Genomic DNA, 20,127 nt, shown 5'->3' on the forward strand with positions numbered 1-20,127 from the left:
CACCGCCCATGTGCCAGCTGTACTAGAACCTATTGGTTTGGCACGTAGCGATGGCAAGAGACATGATGGTATGACGCTCGTACCGTGGAAGATGGGCAGGTCGCTTGTTTGGGATGCAACGTGTGTAGACACTTTAGCTGCATCCCACATTCAGGCGACCTCCTCTATGGCGGGTGCAGCGGCCATCAGCGCCGAACAGGCCAAGAGGCGCAAATATGAAAACCTGGATGGGAGCTTCATATTCGTGCCTTTTGGTGTGGAGACCTTGGGGCCGTGGGGCCCGGGGGCTGGAGCTCTTTTTGAGGAAATTTCGAAAAGAGTTATCGAGTCAACCGGGGACCCGAGAGCTGGCAGCTATCTTGTTCAAAGAATTGGTTTGGCCATCCAAAGGGGTAATGCTGCCAGCATCTTGGACACAAAGCCTCGCTGCATTGGTCTCGACGACGTTTTAGATTTAATTTATTTTATTTTAGTTTTAATTTAATGTTGTTTTTTTTAGATTTAAGTTTATTAATAGTTTATTTGTTAACTATAATAAAAGTCTTACCCATAGAAAAGTCCTTTATTCAATTAAGCTTAATGCGCTTTGAATCTAATTTTTTATACTTTAATTGAACCTATTCAATTGGCCAGTAATATAAATCCTAACTCTTGGAAGTAATAATTAGTTGGTATAGTCTCAAAATTTTTCGTAACCTTGTAAATAATTTAACGAATTATTGTAATCTAAATATATACATAAAAGGAAAAGGTGACTGACTGAATGACTGACTAACTGATCTATCGACGCACAGCTCAAACTACTGGACCGATCAGGCTGAAATTTGACATGCAGATAGCTATTATGACGTAGGCATCCGCTAAGAAAGGATTTCTGAAAATTCAACCCCTAAGGGGGTGAAATAGGGGTTTTAAATTTATGTAGTACATGCGGACGAAGTCGCGAGCATAAGCTAGTTTCTTACAATATGCTTCTAATGGCTACTCTTGAAGTTAATCTTACAATTATTACTACTTAAGTCATTACTTACCTCCAGTTACACAGTCCACTGTTTCTTCTTTGGTGTATGATTTATTATTATCAGTTGTCTACAAAAAGACCTATTTAGCTAATCTATCAGTAATTAAAATGCGCACGTTCTCGAGTAATAATTGTAATCAGTGTATAATTAGAACACCACATCATAGATTACAGTTTGTACGCAAACCACACACTCAACTACTAGATTTGTCTGAACAAGACTGCTACATATCTATGTACAAGTATACCTACTGATAATATATATGTATACCATCATACAACTTAAATCACTGGTTCTAGTATAGAAACTTTACATTTCGCTTGTAGATTTTCTCCATAAAGTAGACCCTCAACTAAAAAAAGCATTTTCATAAATTCCACTTGAGCAAATGTTTGCATAAAGAGGAGTCATGGAATGGAATATACCTGCTAGATAAGGTATTTCTTGTTCTTCCAAATTTTCCTTAAGATTAATAGAGATATATTAGATAATTTATTTCTGCTAGTTGAATGCGTCTTTATCTTCTATATATATATAATTCAAAGTCCTGACTGACTGACATATAATTATATCAACGCACAGCCTAAACCGCTGGTCCTAAAGACATGAAATTTGGAGGGTTTATTTTTTGTAAAGAGTAAGTATCTACTAAGAAAGGATTTTTCGAAATTCCACCCCTAAGTGGGTTAAATGGGGGATGGAAGTTTGTATGAAAGTCCGTAATTTTTCAAGTTATTTGCATGAAAATTGGTATTTGGGTTTTCGGTTACAAATGAAGAAATACGTATTTCAGGATTTTTGGAAAATTCGCCCATAAGGGTGGTAAAATAGGGGATGGAAGTTTGTATGGGAAAGTTTTAATTACTAGGTATATTATTTACTTGAAATTTGGAAAGTAGGTTTTTTCTTGAAGTTAGGTGTCATCCAAGAAACGACTATGAGAAAATCCCCCCCCTAAAGGGTTGAAATGGGGGTTGGAAGGTTATATGTGTTATTTGGTGCTGTTCAGAGTGCGCGTCCTGATGTTATAATGTTAGTTTCTGAAAAAATAAATGCCATTTGTTTCCCGTAGGCCACGCGGGCAGAAGCTAGTTGCAATATATATAAATGATTCGGGGCTCGACTTTGCCTGTGTGGATCCAGATTTTTTAAAGATTAAAATTTCTAAAATCCCTTCTTAGTGCACTGTTAAGGTACCTACAAAAAAAAACAAATTTAAGTTTACCGGTTCAAGCTGTGTATTGTCTGTCAGTCAGTAATTGCAATGTTTTATAATTATGTACCTTATAAATAGATAAAAGAACTTCAAATTATTTATCAGATCAAACCACCCATATGCATTTTAAAACTACGTTCGAAAAGCTAAGTACACGTGGCATCAAACGATAAGTTCTTGTTAATAAGGTCATGGGAAATAAGTGACCTATTAGTTTACTACTAAGTACTTACTATTGTATTATTAGAACTTAGTAACAGAATATGTTACGCTTATAAAAAGTTTTTAAAAGTATTAAAAGAATTTATTTTCTGTCGTAATGTCCCTTGTACTGCTAAATATGCATAAAGACATGGACTTCCAGGTTAGCCCGCTTTCATCTTAGACTGCATCATCAATTCATCACTTACCACCAGATTGCAGTCAAGGGCTAACTTGTTTCTGAATAAAAAATGGTCTCTTGTAAGAATTACCTTATCATCATCTTCATGACTAACGTATCGTTGGCTCTGTACAGAGCTGAGCAGAAGGGTTTTGGCCATAGTTCACCATGGTGGCCCAAAAATAACCTAGGTACCTACTTGTTTTGCAGTGGTCATTGTCTCCTGGTTGCCCATCTGGCACCGCAACAATTTATGAAGTAGGTGTCTACTTGAACATATTCCTTTGATCACCTGCTTGAATTTGCCAAGTTAGTTTGTTAACCTTTAAAATTATCATACTTTAACCTGTGTGTGTGAAATATTGCGTGTTATCAGAGACCTGTTTGATAAGAAATTGAAAAATAGGTTCAGGTGTGGCTATCAGTAATGGATCTCAGGGCCCAACGAGTCGGAATCACCAGATAGGTGCATCGGCCACTCCTTGATAGTGTAAATTTTGTTGGCTTCAAATCTCTAAATTATGAATTTCTGTTCTTTTTAACCGACTTTAAAAAAAGGAGGAGGTTCTCAATTCGTCGGAATCTTTTTATGTTTATCGTTTGATAACCAATTTTCACCTTAACTATTATACCTAGTCAGACTTGGATACCTACTGAAATACTCGTAGGTATAAGGATGATCAAATTTGGTTCATTAGGTATATTTTCATTCAGCAGAACCAAATGTAGTTACAGTTTTACCTGAATTTCAGGAGGCTAAAACCGAGGGCTAAAGCTAGCTCTAATATTATAAATTATAATAAGTACCTACGTATACCTAAGCAATAGGAGCATGTTTATCTGCCTGTCCAAGTTTCAAGGTCAAACCGCTAAACTGATCTCGATGAAAATTCGAAATTACGCAATGATTAGTACGATATAATTATGTATTTATTTATACGGTATCGTGATTTCAAGTAAGTATCTACCATCATGTCATTGTCGATAGAAAGAGAAGCGAGTGAAATTGAAGCCAACGTCACGTCAGCCACAATGGTACCTACTTGGGTTTATCTCGTTTTTTTACACTTTATTTGTCGAAGGCGCACGATAAAGATAAGTGGCAGTCGACGGTTATCGCCCGCTATCGCGCGAAAAGAACTCGCTTCAGGAAGTCACGGTATGCCGATCTGAAATATAGTTATAATAACAATTATACAAACTGCTCTAAGTAAAAGGTTTGATGCAAAAGTATAGTACCTACTTTTGCATCAAACCATCCACCATCATTATGGTCGTCATGTCAACGTCGGCATTGTGTTGACTACATTATGTTGACTACAGGCTTTTCATTACGAGTATCACAGCGCAACGCAAGCTTTCCAAAGTCTTATCACTCTTACTCATACAATCCTCAATAGCGTCGGTCAGGGTGGGCCTGAAATCTAAAGGTCAATGGTTCAAACCACCCTCACACTATGACAGTAAGTACATACGCATTCACTTCAGTGGAAACCAGGAAAACTATCTTAACAAGACCAATTTTATAAATTCAATTATTTACGCTGGCTACTCCAAAACTGTTTAAAACACTGTTCTTTCTGACTCCTGCTACTTAAGTACTTACAAAGGAAATCTGGCAGAATTGAATCTAGGAACAGCATTTGAAGTGTAGGCAGTAAGTAAAAGTTATTGAGAGTTCGGCTAGTTCGTAGGGATTTATTTTTGAATGTTAGTTATGACATTTTATTTCTTACTAGATGATGACCGCGACTTCGTCCGCGTGGATTTAGGTTCTTAAAAATTCCGTGGGAACTCTGATTTTCCGGGATAAAAGTAGCCTATGTCCTTCCCCGGGATGCAAGTTATATATGTACCTAATTTCATCAAAATCCGTTGAACGGAAGGGCCGTGAAAGGCTAGCAGACAGACAGACACACTCACTTTCGCATTTATAATATTAGTATGGATTTCATTCGTATTACAGAGTTCATTTGAAAACCTCCATTGATTGTGTACCTACCTAAGTGTAATTTACTGGAACATGGGTAAATAATACATAACCTTATTACCTAATCATATTATATGTATTTAATTATTAATGCAGTTTAATGAATTAATAACAATAATTTACATCAACTTGATTGAAATTCTTTATTTGAATCTAAATATTTATGAATCTAAATACCTACTTAAGTAGGTAGGTATATTATATCTCATTGAATGAATGATTTTGGAATTTGGACATGTTTAGGTAGGTAGTCAAAAGTTATTTTATTTTACTGATTTTACCATTTACATTATCGGATTCGAAATTTAAAATCACACATGTTAAAAAAATTGTTATTTTTAGAGATTTATAATAAAGAATACTAGCTTATGCTCACGACTTCGTCCGCGTTGACTACACAAATTTCACCCCCTTAGGGATTGAATTTTCAAAAATCCTCTCTTAGCGGATGCTTACATTATAACAGCTATCTGCAAGCCTGATCCATCCAGTGGTTTGAGCTGTGCGTTGATAGATCAGTCATTCAATCAGTCACTCACCTTTTTCATTAACATATATATAGATAGCTAATATTCTATCGATTTTATTTCTTTAAGTATAAGCCCAACCCAAGTAAAGACATTTAATTTTTACCGTTTTAATAATATTCAGATGATATTGCGTGATCTAGCTAGCCTAGGTTTATCAAGGCTTGTTCTTAAATAATGTTCGTCGTAATGATGAATATGCATTAGGCACGACTGTAACCATTACACATAGGTAACTACCTAATGTTGAGTTCAACAAGGTAGATAGGTAAAAGGTATAATATATTATGGATATGGGTAGCGAGAAGTATCCCTCTTTAAACAAAATATAATAAAAGAAATAAAAATAGAATAAAGAGCGCTAAACGGCAAAGTCAAGTTTACAATGTTTTGAATATTTGCAATTTAACTGGAGTAAGTTAACTTTACAAACGTTGTGTTCATTAATCAAAAGTTTGGCGCAGGCCCCTGTCGCGCCTGCCTTCTCCACCCACTCTAGTCTGGTAAAATATCTACATATACAACATACATTTATACATCTTTTTGAAATTTAGGTCTCTCTTAATGCCCACAAATAATCAAGAAGCAACTGGCAACACTGTCCACCGAAGACCTTTATTGACAAATGGCCGAACCAGTGTTTCCATGTACACGGTAATTACCGTAGATGCACCGTAATTCAGTCCTAATCTACGGTCAAGGTAATATAGCCATTACCTTGACCGTGTCACCGTAACACAAAAATCACGTTAAAAATTCATAATATACTGCGTAATACAAATACGAATCTCAGTCACGTTAGCATATTTCGTAATGGCAACATTTCTCTTGCTCTCGGTTTAAGCATCAAATCTCAGCAATCTATTTTCGTCCTTATTCAAGCAATTAGGAAGGAGTGAAATGTAAAATTAATGAGATTTAACAAAATATTAATATGAATAAATCCGTTTATGAAAAAGATATTGCTATGCTAGGAGAGTCGGATTCAGATTAATGTTAATAATTGATTAAAAAGAAAATTCGTGACTTTTTTCTTTTAAAAATGACACGGTAATTTACACGGTATTCTTTTAGCTAATCCACCGTAATTTAATCTAGAAACACCGTAATTTTAACCCTTCAACACGGTAATTCTCGATTTACATATGGAAACACTGGGCCGAACCACGAACTGTCATTTTCCGTACGACAGAGAATAAACATCGTGGATGGAGTGTTTATTATAAAACTTTATTCTTCTAAATATTTTTTCAGAAAATGGACGATATTTGTCGTCTATGCTGTTCCTCAAAGTTTGTTAATAATTACATTTTCGATGACGAGAATGCTCTGTTTGTAAAAATGTCGCTGTACTTGCCAATTAAGGTAAGAGGGATTTTTGTGTTTATTATTGTTCGATATTTGGCCTAATTGGTTTGCCTTCGGCAGGTTTGTAGGGACGACAAGCTTCCTCAGAAGATCTGCGACCGGTGCAGCTGCAAAGTGAACGATTTTTACCAGTTTTGCAACGAGACCATCGAAGTTCAAAACAGGTACCGCTTTGCGCGTGATCATTCCTTTGGGTTTTATTACAATTACGATACTCATAACTCATGCATATCTTTACAATGGCTCATTCATAAAAACAACAAAGTTTGACATGCTCAATGTTGAAGAGTCAATCTTATCTTCGACCAAAATTAGTTGTGATAAAGATGTTTATTTAATAATAACATTTACCTAACTTTGGTGAGGTATGTGACAAAATTTAAATATACTGTCATTTACAATTCAATCATATATAATTACATGATAAAATCTATTATAAAATAATGTAACACGTAGTTTGCATGTAATTGTATAATAATTATATATTTAGCATGTATGTATTGTTAATGTACCTAACTTTGCAATGCCCTAACGGGGCTTCATGTAACCATGAAAGCAAATGAATAAATAAATCATAAATCATAAATCATATATTAGGATATGGAGGTAATGATATGTATCATATGTATAATTCGAGTTTAATATTAATGAGCTATTATCGGTAGGCAAATATTGAAATAGTATACAATCGTGCATTCATATGGAAATTATTTGATTGCTCTTGGTTTGATGTTTAATATTTTAGTTGCAGCTCCTGTAGAATGGTACTAGGTTGGTTGTCCATGAAAGTTAAAATAAACCACAATTCTAACTATGGTTTTTGACTTATAATGGTACTGATTCTGAGCACAACTAAATTTTAGAGCATTTGCATCCCCTTCTTACTAATGTAATATGAAAAAGATAGACGCAGTTTGACAGTTTTAAATTTAATTTTTTGATGGTAAAACCCGTGGTTTTAGCGCACAGTCCCGAGCCTACTGTTTAAATTTGTAGCGTGCACTAAAATTTAGAATCTTTAAACGTAACGTTCATGTTCTGTCCCTTTTTAGCATTGTTAAAAAGAAAAGGATGCAGATACTCTAAATTTAGTTTATAGAAAAACTATGGAATCTGTGCCAATGTACTAAATGAGTATGTACTTAGTACTTACACCCTTAGATAATGACAAACCAAAATAATACAAAACTCACAATGTAGATGGAGTCTGAAGAATATGAATGAGTCTTATTTGTGAAACTAAACACAATTTCTCAATAATGAGGATTTCCAATACTATTTACACCACCATTTGGCACCATTTAAGTGAGTGATTCATCAACCAATAAGATTTCTTATATTTTGACACTGCTGTCAAAACATACATATTATGTTAAATAGCTTTGGCGCCTGGATTTGACATCTCAGTGATGCCACCTTGTGTCAGCCATTTCTGGAAACCCTAATTGCGATTTTTGTATTACTTTGATTTACTATTAATGGGTGCAATATGTATTTTCAGATTGAAAGGCCTGTTACAAGCAAATATCCCGGTGAGCCGATCAGTTGACCTGACTGTCATCAAGCAGGACACGGAGCCCCCGGCACCGGTGCAGCTCCTTGAGAAGAGCACACAGACGGACAGCGTTGGCAGTGTTGCTAGAGAGGTGAAGCCCGAGCCTGTCAGCTCCCCGCAGCCTTCTGTGTCGCCAAGTGGTATTAAGCAAGAGAATTATGACTCGGATGACTTTGCTTCACAGGATCTGCCTTCAGGTCAGTACAGTCAGTGGCGTGCAGGTCATTAAGGCATCAAAGCACTGCTTACTCAAGTTCAAATAGCTCAATACTTTATTATGTTGACAGTTAGGAAATAGGTAACCTAACAAATGAATGCCTGCCCTAGGGACGGTGGAACCCTGTGCACACTATTGTCTACAGTGCGTCTGTGAACTAGCAATAATTTAGGGCCGGCTTCTACAACTCATTGCTGCCAATTCTGTTTTCTTTTTCTAAACTAAATTTAGAGTATCTGCATCTTTTTCCTTTTACTATTGCTAAAACGGGACTAAACATGAATTTTACATTTGAACATTCTAAATTTTAGTGCACGCTACAAATTTAAACAGTAGGCTCGCTCGCGACTGGCAGCTAAAGTCACATGGTTTGATGGCTCTAAATTAAATTTAACACTATCAAACTGTGTCTGTCCTTTTCATATTACATTAGTAAGAAGAGGGTGTGAATACTCTAAAATTTAGATGTGCCCAGAATGAGTACAATTACCACTCTAAACTGAAACAGTCTCTGAAAAGGACACACCTCCCATCCCTTCCCGGCACAGCCATTTCTACTTTTGTGTATATGTGCACAAACAGTCCTCATCAAGATCAATCCATCGCTGACTCACTACTTAGCATGAGTCTTCTCTCTCTAAGAATGAGATGGATTTGGCCAGTCTGCCAGTCTGCCACGCTGGCCCAGTGCAGATTGACAGACTTCACACATGGTTGAGAACATTATGGACATCTTCCCTGTTAAAGAAAGTGATATTTAATTGCTTAGTTCTCGGTAGGAAAGGCATTCCGCACCAGTGGTAGATGCATTTGATGATTCCAAAGTACTTGTAAAACTTTATTTCTATTCTATTCTAAAACACACTTAACTGAAAAGTCAGAAGTGCATGTCGATGCAACCCCTGACCTGCCGAATGGAAGGCCAATGTGTTAACCACTGGGCTGTCACTGTAATAGTAACAGATTGTTTAATTTTTTTTTGTTAGCCGTGTCAAACGACTAATGTTCCCCTTTCCTCTCCAACTAAGCGTAAAGCTTGTGGTAGGAGTAGGTACGACAATAGTGAAATGGGCGGGGTTTGAACTGTCGACCTTTTTCGGTTCAGAGTCCACTCCTTTATCCGTTGAGCTATTGAGGCTCTATTATAATTACTTTACTTTTCCTTTTTTTAGATGACAGTGAAGATGAGTTACTAATAGAGCTTAAGAAGAAGAAGAGAGGCAGGAAGCCCAACACTAGGAACGGAGAACTTAAAGAGGTCAAAAGAGGGAGGAAGAAGAAGGAGAAACATGTCGATTGGGATCTAAGACCTAAGGTTATTTCAACAACTATTTAAATAATATTATAGTGTAAACACTATAATTAGACACCACCTGCATTTTATTTTTCCTCACATTTTCCTAATCCCAAGGTTGCCTGGTAGAGATTCCAGACAAGACCACCTTTTGTCTGTTTTCTGTTCTTGTATTGTTATTCTTTTTCTTGTAGTGGTACAAATAAAGGGTATAATAAATAAATATATTGCTCTCGCTTTTCGGGGCTTTGTGCATTTTAAGCAATTCACTTAGCAAACATTATAACTTGCTTTAACGGTGAAGGAAACCATCGTGAGGAATCGTGAGCGTTCTCCATCTTCTCAAAGGTGTGTGAAGTTTGGCGTTCCGCACTTGGCCAGCTTGGCATTGGGAGTATGGTTAAACCCTTCTCATTGTGAGAGGAGATCCATGCTCGGTAGTGAGCCGGCGATGGGTTACTGATGATGAATTGAGGTATAGAATGCTATTAACTTGTGTTGCAGGGAAACGGCCGAGTACTTACAGACAACGGCTTCGACGACTCGGTCGTGGTGAAGCAGGAGCTGGACTACAAGGTGGAGCTGCTGGCCGTCAAGTGCAAGCAGGAGGCCGCGTACTGCTGCTGCATGTGCTTCGAGGAGTGCAGCACGAGGCCCGAGCTGCTGCTGCACTACCAGTGTGTCTTAGCCTCATCTTATACAATAAACTGATATGTAGTTCTTGCATTTGTTAAAGTCGTATCAGTATAAGTAAGGTAAACTAACCGTGCGATGTGTGATTGGTCCGACATGCACGCACACTTGTAACGTGCTCGTATCCGACGCGCGACGTAACCACAAGTAAAGTTCACTCGCCGGTGAATTGCACATACTGCTGACTGTTCCATGTAACTGTGCTTCAAATCGTCAATATGTTTTGTATAAAAACTTTTTAGTTGGTAACATAGAACATAGATGGCGCTGTTCATTGTGTAAGAAGTTTACATCGCGCTAGAAGGTAACGTGTGTATGTGACTGTAGTTGTGTGCGCAGGACGCACGCGCGCAAGGTGCAGGCCGACGAGCTGGAGCCGCCGCCCGCGCTGGGGGACTCGCCGCGCTGTCTGCGCTGTCAGAAGGTAATGTACTGATGTCATCATCATCAACCGATACACGTCCACTGCTGGACAATGGACATTGGTTTCTTGTAGAGGCTTCTACACGCCACGGTTTTGCGCCGCCGCCATCCTGCGACTCGTCTGATGTCGTCCGTCCACCTAGTGGGGGGTCGGCGCGGACTGATGTACAGTACCACTTTTATAAGCAACCCAACGCAGACTAAAGCTTAATGTACACCAATGAAATACAGACCTTATTGCTTGACGTTAAGAATGTAAACACAAGAACAACAGAGACTCGTGATATCTCGTTCATGATTCGCGCGTACAAAACATGGCGCTATGACAAATGGGCTGACCTCATGGGTCAGATCTTGCACTTTTGTGAAAATTTATAATTTTGCTTTTAAACATGACTTTATTATTAATTGTAATTTTTACAATTTTTGTAAGTATATTTATGTTAGTTAGAACTCGTAGTTTAATTGGGCTTTATGGCCGTTCTAATTAAATAATAATGATCATTCTTGCACAGTAACTCACATTCTTGCAGTTTACATTGCACACTTGCACTGTAAGCGGTTGCGGAAAAGAGTGGGGCGCGTCTTCGTGGATTGATTTATACCTATACATTGGCGTAACTTAGAAACCCCTTAACAATTGAGAAGAATTCAATTTAATCACTTAATCGTTGAAAGGAATTCAGTTTAATCCCTTAACCGTTGAAAGGAATTCAGTTTAATCTCTTAACCGTTGAAAGGAATTCAGTTTAATCCCTTAACCGTTGAAAGGAATTCAGTTTAATCTCTTAACCGTTGAAAGGAATTCAGTTTAATCCCTTAACCCCTTTATCTCCATGCAGGTGGTGGCGGCGTCCCAGTGGGCGGCCCACTGGCGGCGCCACTACGCGCGCGACGTCCGCCCCTACCACTGCGCCGTCTGCTTCCGCGCCTTCCGCGACCACTACCAGATACTCAAACATGGTGACTACTGACTTGTCCTTCTTCAGCGCAACGCACACCGGCAGAGAAAAGGCGCCGTGTTGTTCTTGATAACAATTCAAATTGAGCTTCACTTACTTCGACGTAGCGGGGGAAGCGTGCCCGAGCGCGACGCTCGACCTCCGTACTTTGATTACGAATTTTCACGATATGTAAAAGTATATAACAGTTTTGTATGAATGCTAGTATGTTGTATGAAAGGTTAACTAACACCTAACAAGTAGGTACCTATCTAAAAATATATAAATGGTGTGAGGTCAAAGATCTGTGTCAGCGCTGACGCAGACTACGGCGTATTTGGGCTGCAAATTGCAAACACCAGTCTCGGTTTTTGTCTAAAAGTGTGCTGTAAAATGTTCACTTTTCATTAAGTCGAAAAAAATAAAGCCGCATTTAAGTTGTTATAAAAAATCTGCTTAATGTGTTGGCCCATACTGTATGCAAGGTCGTAATAGAATGTCGGGCGACTTGTGACTACCCGATGATAACGACAAGTAAAGCTTGAGCTTGTGACTGTCAGGGTTGACGCACACTGCGGAGGAGCTACGCGCGGACAACGACGGCGCGGAAGACGCCAGTGCGGACGCGTCGCAGAAGCGGTTTGCGTGCGACGTGTGCTCTGAGGGGTTTGTGTATATGAGGTGAGTTTGAAAGGTCTCATCGGGGCATCATCGACCCGTTGTTGATTCACTACAGAGCATGGGTCTCCTCTCAGAATGAGACGGGTTTGGCCATCGTCCACCACGCTGGCCATGTGCTGATTCGTAAACTTCACACACGCTGGAGAACTGTCAGGCATGCAGGTTTCCTCAACAATACAGTTAACAGTAATAACAGTTTTCCTTCACCGTTAAATCGAGTGATATTTATTTGCTCAAACTACCCTTATCGTGTAGATCGTTGATATTCTTGTAACTGAGAATATAAGTGTATACGCTGTATATTGTGTGTTATCATATCTATGAGCTACTAGCTGACCCCCGTGACTTCGTCCGCGTGGATTTATATTTCCAAAAATCCTGTGGGGACTTTGATTTTCCAGGATAAATAGTAGCCTATGTCACTCTCCAGCTCTTTAACTATATCCATGCAAAAAATCACGTTGATTGATACATTGCTCTGTGGTAGCGTGATGAAGGACAAACCAATAAACAAACACACTTTCGCATTTATAATAATTGTAATGTAACAATATAGATACCCTATTACATTACGCGGCAGAAAATAATGTACATCGACCTTTAGAATGAGATTTTGGCTTTGTAGAACGTTGCCTCTGTCACTCATACTTATGTGACGTTTTGTCTACAAAACCGCTATCTCTTTCTAAAGGTCGATGTACATTATCTACTGCCGCGTACTGTATTAAAAATGGAATGGTAGTGATTATTATATTTATGAGTTTGGTGTGGTAGACGCGTTTTGATGCGACAACGGTAGACACGTTTTGATGCGACAACGGTAGACACGTTTTGATGCGACAACGGGCCGCGATCCGCAGATGCCTGCTGTCGCACCGCACGCGCTCGCACCCGGAGGCCGCGGGGCGGGCGCTGCGCCTGCGCTGCGCGGTGTGCGAGCGCACGTTCGCGCACGCCAACTCGCTGCGCAGGCACCTGCGCGTGCACTCGGGCGAGCGCAACTTCCTGTGCAGCGTGTGCGGCAAGGCGCTGTCGTCGCGCGAGCACCTCAAGTTCCATCTGCGCATACACACCGGCTACAAGCCCAACGTGTGCAAGTGAGTCGGTGACAGACACCATAATACCTACCTTTTCGCAATCGAGTTCTGTAGTCAAGCTTACCGCTAGTGTCGTCTATCCAACGTGTGGGGGGTCTTCCAACCCTGCGCTTTCCGTTGCGAGGTCGCCATTCCCGCAACTTGGGATCGAAACGTCGGTTTTTGAACTATGTGCTCTGCCCATTCCATTGCCACTACAGCTTCGCCATTGAACTGTCAGTTACGGTTCTCTTCAGGATCTCATTTCTGATTTGACCGCGTGGAGAAACTAACACTTTCCATCGCCCGCTGAGTGCCGCTGAGCAACTCTAGCGTGAACTAATCTGCTACTAACGCCATCTACCTTGGACGACGAACAACTTCACTACATTATTATGTTGTGTATTGCAGGACGTGTGGTAAAGGGTTCGTAAAGAAATGCAACCTGACGTTGCATGAACGCGTCCACTCCGGAGAGAAGCCGCACGTCTGCTCGCACTGCGGGAAAGCCTTCTCGCAGCGATCCACGCTCGTCATACACGAGAGGTGACGACACTACACAGCACTACACGACACTACACATTACTGTACAACACGACACATAATACAGCGACTATCGTAAACACGCACAAATCTTGCAAACATTGAGCAAGTGTTTAAAGCGTGTAGGTCATAGATGCATAAAATCACTGCTTTCTCTAGTTGAAAATGTGGGCTAATGGGGTCACTTATGATATATTCAGAATTCTATACAGGTTCGGAAAGCAGGCTTCTACTGAGAAAAGCTGGTAAGAAGTGTGTAGTGTCTACAAACTTAGATATTTTGACTCTGGCTTCAAATGAAACTAGTAACTATCCAATGTACGAAAAATACATCAATAACCACTCATTTAAAATAAACAATATTAATAAACCAGTTGTAATCTAACTAAAATGACTTAGCATACTGTACCTTAAAACGTTTTAAAAGCTCTTTTTTTTTACAACCCATATATTTTTTGGTCCTTCGAACCGGATCTCTACCGAATATCTCCTGTTGGCAGGTACCACAGCGGCGCTCGCCCCTACTCGTGCGGCATGTGCGGGCGCGGCTTCGTGGCCAAGGGGCTACTGTCGATGCACCTCAAGAGCGCCTGCGTGACCCTGCCGACCCCCGCCAGCCAGCCGCAAGCGCCGCACCCGCCCCTCGTCACCTGCCACAGGTAATTATACTATAGTTCTCTATTTATCTCTTCACTGATACAACTACAAGCAACGCTTGAAGCTTTTACCTATATCATAGCATACTGTTTGCTTCATATATCTTTTTCGTCAAATTTTGACCTGCACTTCTCTTTAACGATGCAGACTAAGAATATGCTTTAGAGACTTCTGATAATTTCTACTTAACTTTTCTAATATAACTTCAGAAGCTTGTTTAAAATATAATATAATATAATATACTAGCTTATGCTCGCGACTTCGTCCGCGTGGACTACAAAATTTCAAAACCCTATTTCACCCCCTTAGGAGTTGAATTTTCAAAAATCCTTTCTTAGCGGATGCCTACGTCATAATAGCTATCTGCATGCCAAATTTCAGCCCGATCCGTCCAGTAGTTTGAGCTGTGCGTTGATAGATCAGTCAGTCAGTCATTCAGTCAGTCAGTCAGTCAGTCACCTTTTCCTTTTATATATATAGATTATCTGTATGTTGTGTTGCAGACTCAGTTCGCGGTAACAGCGAGGCGCAGCGCGACACACACACACACACACACACAGACGTCACCGTCACACCACATTGCCATTTGTCACAACAATAACTTAGATATTGGCGTCCGCGTCGCTTCTCTTGTTTAACTCTAAACTAAATTTAGTGTACCTGCATCTCGTCCTTTTTAACATTGCTAGAAAAGGACGGAACATGAATTTTAAATTTAAAGACACTAAATGTTAATGTGCATTACAAATTTAAACAAAAGGCTCGCTACTGGCTAAAGTCGCTAAAGTCACAAGGCTCGACAGTTCTAAATTAAATTTAAGACTGTACTCTCGTCCTTTGCATATTACATTGGTAGGAAGGGGATGCCAATACTCTCAAAGTTAGTAGTACCATTGTGTATTGATAGGCTCAATTTTATTTTATTTTATTTTTTCTTTATTATACTTACAAAAAAAAAAAACTATCGTACAATTTTCCTATTCTTACAATTTACAACATCTATTTCAATGTATTATTTCTTATTTCTTCTTTTATGTCCTATATCACTTTAAATTTAAAAACTGTAAACACTTTATTTCATTTTATTTATCCATTTACTCGCCAACTTTATATATTCTATGCCACTGACGTTTAGGTAATATTTAAAAGGCGGTCACTGAAAATCAGCGTTGGGGCATTTGGTACCTCAGATATTTGCTCTAGAGGTTTGTGTCTGAGGGGCCCGACGTCTCAACACAAGCTGAGTGGCCTACCTGTTCGAGGTGTTGCACTGCTGTACAGGACGATATTGCCTACACCATGTACCACCTATATACCTCGAATAAACATTATTCTATTCTATTCTATTCTATTCTATTCAAAGCACATTAGCGCAGAGTAGAAGCGCAGCGCTGACTTCTTCAATGTTCCAAAGTATACTGAACTTTATCCCCATTCCGTAACGTACAGATTTGTGTGAAGCAAAATGGAAAAGAGGTGCAAGTGCGCGCGTCGGTGTTTTACTTTAATACTAGCTTACACGCCACGGCGTCGCTTCGTTTTTTTTATAAAAATGGCGAGCAAACGAGCAGGCGGGTCATCTGACGTTAAGTGATCATCGCCGCCCTTGATTTTTTTTCGTTCAGAATGGAATTTTGAAAATCACCAAGGAGGTGGATTTCTTGTATATAAGAGTTTCTGTGGTGAGTGGTGGTGATGTGTAGAACAGAACGAATTTTCCTATTAAAATTACCTCGTCATATCTAAATATATAAAAGGAAAAGGTGACTGACTGACTGACTGACTGACTGACTGACTGACTGACTGACTGATCTATCAACGTACAGCTCAAACTACTGGACGGATCGGGCTGAAATTTGGCATGCAGATAGCTATTATGACGTAGGCATCCGCTAAGAAAGGATTTTTGAAAATATATAAAAGGAAAAGGTGACTGACTGACTGACTGACTGACTGACTGACTGACTGACTGACTGACTGACTGATCTATCAACGTACAGCTCAAACTACTGGACGGATCGGGCTGAAATTTGGCATGCAGATAGCTATTATGACGTAGGCATCCGCTAATAAAAGGATTTTTGAAAATTCAACTCCTAAGGGGGTGAAATAGGGTTTTGAAATTTTGTAGTCCACGCGGACGAAGTCGCGAGCATAAGCTAGTTATTTTAATAAGTATAATAAATTGTCCCCAACGCATCTGATATTGTTGTTGCACTAATCTTTTATCAATCAAAGAGCCGTGATAGTCGATTGGTTAAGACGTCCGCTTCCCATTTCGAATGTCGGGGTTTCGATTCCGGGGGGGACGAACCTCTTAATTTTAAAGTAAGAGGTGCTTCCCTTCTCTGAGTGTTTTAGCAATTAAATACCATCTGCTTTAACTGTGAAGGAAAACATGGCGAGGAACCCTGCATGCCCGAGAGTTTCCCGAATGTTCTCAAAGATGTGTGAAGTCTGCTAATCTAGACCTATATTAGGAGCAGTCTCGTGTATGACACGGAAGACAGTCGCAGCTGGAAGCGTCCGTCGTGTCCGCTCGTAGCGGCCGCGACAGCCGCAGACAAGCACCACACTCATCCTGATGATGAGGCGTTGGCGCGGATGTGTACCGCTTCAAACTATACAGAACGCGTGTCGCCGCCTTACTATACACAAGCAAGTTCTATGTAATCACCGACATTTTTCTACAAAACTCCACGGATACGCACGAAGCGATTTGCCTCCTCATTTCTAATTCGAACCGATAAGATTTAGAACGCCCTTTCAACATCAGTTTTCCCTCTAATTATAATATGGGTACCTTCAAGTCAAGAGTGAATAGGCATCTTCTAGGCAAGCGCGCTCCACCTTAGGCTGCGTCATCACTTGCCACCAGGTAGGTCTGATTTCAGCCAAGCATTAGTCTATAGATAAATAAAAAACACGTAAACACATTAACGCTCAATGCTGTGCAGACAGAATGAAGGCGTAGGATTAGCGCGTTAAGGTTGCAAATGCGTCACGTTCGCTTGCCTCGCACATCGTTGTATCTGTTCGCAACTTCGCACATCGGTGCGCTGGCGACGTCCTCACTCCTCGTCCTCAGCACGGCGACAAGGTCACACGTACAACCCGTCGGAAATATCTGCGTCTGGAATGCGCTTTCCCGCAGCTCGCCCATTTTCGCCTATCCAGTAGTGTTGCCAACGTAAGCGAGTTGCATTACGTCACTAAGCCAGGTTCTCAGATATTTCCGACGGGTTATACACAGCGTTTCTAGTGCCTTGTTATTAGGATTTCTGTGGCTAGCAAGTGGCACGTGCAACACATCCACACAATGCGCGTGTGTAGTGTCCATGAATAAACGTCGTGAAAACTCTCTGTCACTCTCACACGCGTCCAGAATCCAGATTATGAGCGTGACAAAGAAAGTTATTCAAGTATTGTTTTACTACTACATATTATGAAATGGTCTTGTATGGTCCCTCTTAGGTTTACTTGTAAGAAATGATAAATTGATAAATGATGTACGTAGTTATAGTACGTACTAACAAGTGCCTCAATTTGTGATACGATCCCGTGTTTGTATTTATTGTACCAGTAATATACGAGTTGGATAAATTGTAGAATAAACATGAATTCTGGTATAAAATGTTTGAAAGTATACTGTACCTAAATATTATGTTAATTTGTATGATAAGGGCAAATATTATGATACTATGTAGTTGTAAAGTACCTATGTGTTGCTCATTGAGAGTTGTTTTAATAAATGAATGTAAAACGATAAGTACCTTTTATTTGTTTTATTGTTGCCCTGCGAGACAGCTCTGACATATCACTACTTATGATATAAATGCGAAAGTGTTTGCTTGTTGGTTTGTCCTTCAATCATATCGGAACGGATCGACGTGTACTTAGCTCTCAAATATTAGTATCTATAAGTACTTCGCAAACGGAAATATGGTTTTTACACATCCACAATATTATTATTACTATTTGAAAGACCTACTTATCTAAAACCCACCATGAGATAGACGAGAACAAACGATTTCCTCACTTTACGTGTAGGGTGTAGTGTAGAGGTACTGGTACTGGTAGGTCCCCTAACCCATTTTCCATGGCGTACTATAATAGTTGGTTCTATTTGTTGTTACTTGCGTCGTTATTGCAATTCTCAGTTCGGAAATAATGATGGGGTACGATTTACAGTGCGACAAGGCTCTCTTGGCACTTGAATGACATTGACAGGGGGGCGCTTTTGGAGAACAAAGGCTTAGGAGGGCAACGTTTGTTCCGATTTTCTCCACGCGCCAAGATAGCCTTGCCGCAATGTAGGCACAGGTTTATTTTGGTAAGTTTGCCTGTCCGTCGTGTCTGTAAAATCGTGGGAATCAAAACCTATAGGGTACTTTCCAGTGTCAGCGTTTACCTGCAGTCATGTTTGGCAGATAACATAGCACAACTAAAGCTAAATCCGAAGACCATGAATTTGTAATTAGGATACCTACATCGCAAAAAAAAAATTTATGCGACGACAGGGTCTTCTCCGGTTGGCCGAAGGCCAAGCGGGGGTACGGGCCTCGAGGCGTAGCCTCCTTACCCGGGTAGGGCGCGGGGTATTCATGTTACCCCGGTGTTGGTCTTCTAGCCGGAATTTCACTGGCTAGGGCCCGCCATCTTGGCTTGGGGCCTCGTGGCTGGTTGCGTTCCCCGCGCTGCGGGCGATAGATTCGCCGTCGCGCACGGGGGTGGTGTCTGGTCCGGTGGAGATCTCCGCGCTGCAGACGATAGGCTGGCCATCGCGCGCGGAGATAGTGTCATATCCGGTGGGTCTCGCGTCGTCATCATCATCGCTAGGATCTCCTGCGTGCCACGCTAGTGGTGGCGGTCGTAGGAGTTCCCGAGGCAGAGGACGCCCGGTCGGTGGTCGAATGGTCAGCGGAGCGATGCCGTGAAGGTGTGTGTAAGGTCCGTAGTCCGCGCGCGCAAACATGCGCCGCGCAAGTGTACGGACGTACTCCTCCACGGTGGGCGTCTTGAGGTCGCGATGAATGACATCATTCCTCACGTACCTCGGCGCTCCTACGATCATGCGTAGGCACTTGTTCTGCTGGACTTGTAAGCGGCTCTTCTGGTATTCTGAACAGAGAGCATACCAGGCAGGAGCCGCGTACGTCAGACGTGAGCGGACATAGGCTCCATAGATCCGGAGCTTGGTCTTCAGTGAGATGCTTGAGGTAAGGATCTGGTACAGCATCGACGCGGCAGCCTTGGCGTGATCCACGGCGTGATTCACAGTGGGGATCATGCTCAGGCTATTGTCGATGCGACACCCCAAGTAGCACACCGAAGTCTGCCACTCTATGCCCTGCCCTCGCAGTTGGAGCTGACGTAAAGGCTTCCGGATGCCGAACAGGATCGCGGCAGTCTTCCCCACGTTGACTGCCAATTTGAAAATTTATACCAAACCAAATAATTAGTTTACTAAATCACATCAAGATGGCGCTGTCCGTCATTAAAATGCATATTGGAGTGATACAGTTGTTGTGGTCTACGTGAT

General features: G+C 40.7%; 1 protein-coding gene across 2 annotated transcripts; it reads left to right on the forward strand.

The window, feature by feature from the left end:
- The first annotated feature begins 6,300 nt into the window (after positions 1-6,300).
- On the forward strand, positions 6,301-18,354 carry LOC117993160 (zinc finger protein 473-like). Of its 2 annotated transcripts, none has more exons than XM_069506579.1 (12): positions 6,301-6,502; positions 6,566-6,669; positions 8,007-8,257; positions 9,450-9,592; positions 10,076-10,248; positions 10,604-10,688; positions 11,530-11,650; positions 12,189-12,309; positions 13,170-13,406; positions 13,797-13,931; positions 14,429-14,587; positions 17,066-18,354. In XM_069506579.1, the coding sequence occupies exons 1-12, from the start codon at positions 6,395-6,397 to the stop codon at positions 17,256-17,258; spliced, it is 1,830 nt and encodes a 609-aa protein (XP_069362680.1). In that variant the 5' UTR covers positions 6,301-6,394; the 3' UTR covers positions 17,259-18,354. The 2 variants fall into 2 exon arrangements, with proteins under 2 accessions (XP_069362680.1, XP_034836796.1); XM_034980905.2 differs by lacking the exon at positions 17,066-18,354 and adding an exon at positions 15,089-15,492.
- The last annotated feature ends 1,773 nt before the right edge of the window (positions 18,355-20,127 follow it).

The sequence above is a fragment of the Maniola hyperantus genome, chromosome 23 (assembly GCF_902806685.2).
Source record: "Maniola hyperantus chromosome 23, iAphHyp1.2, whole genome shotgun sequence".
NCBI lineage: Eukaryota > Metazoa > Arthropoda > Insecta > Lepidoptera > Nymphalidae > Maniola > Maniola hyperantus.

Coding starts and splice junctions, on each gene's coding strand:
- LOC117993160 (XM_069506579.1), top strand. CDS start 6,395: ATGGACGATATTTGTCGTCTATGCTGTTCCTCAAAGTTTGTTAATAAT. Junction 9,593..10,075: donor ATTGGGATCTAAGACCTAAG/GTTATTTCAACA, acceptor CTTGTGTTGCAG/GGAAACGGCCGAGTACTTAC. Junction 11,651..12,188: donor CTACCAGATACTCAAACATG/GTGACTACTGAC, acceptor TGTGACTGTCAG/GGTTGACGCACACTGCGGAG.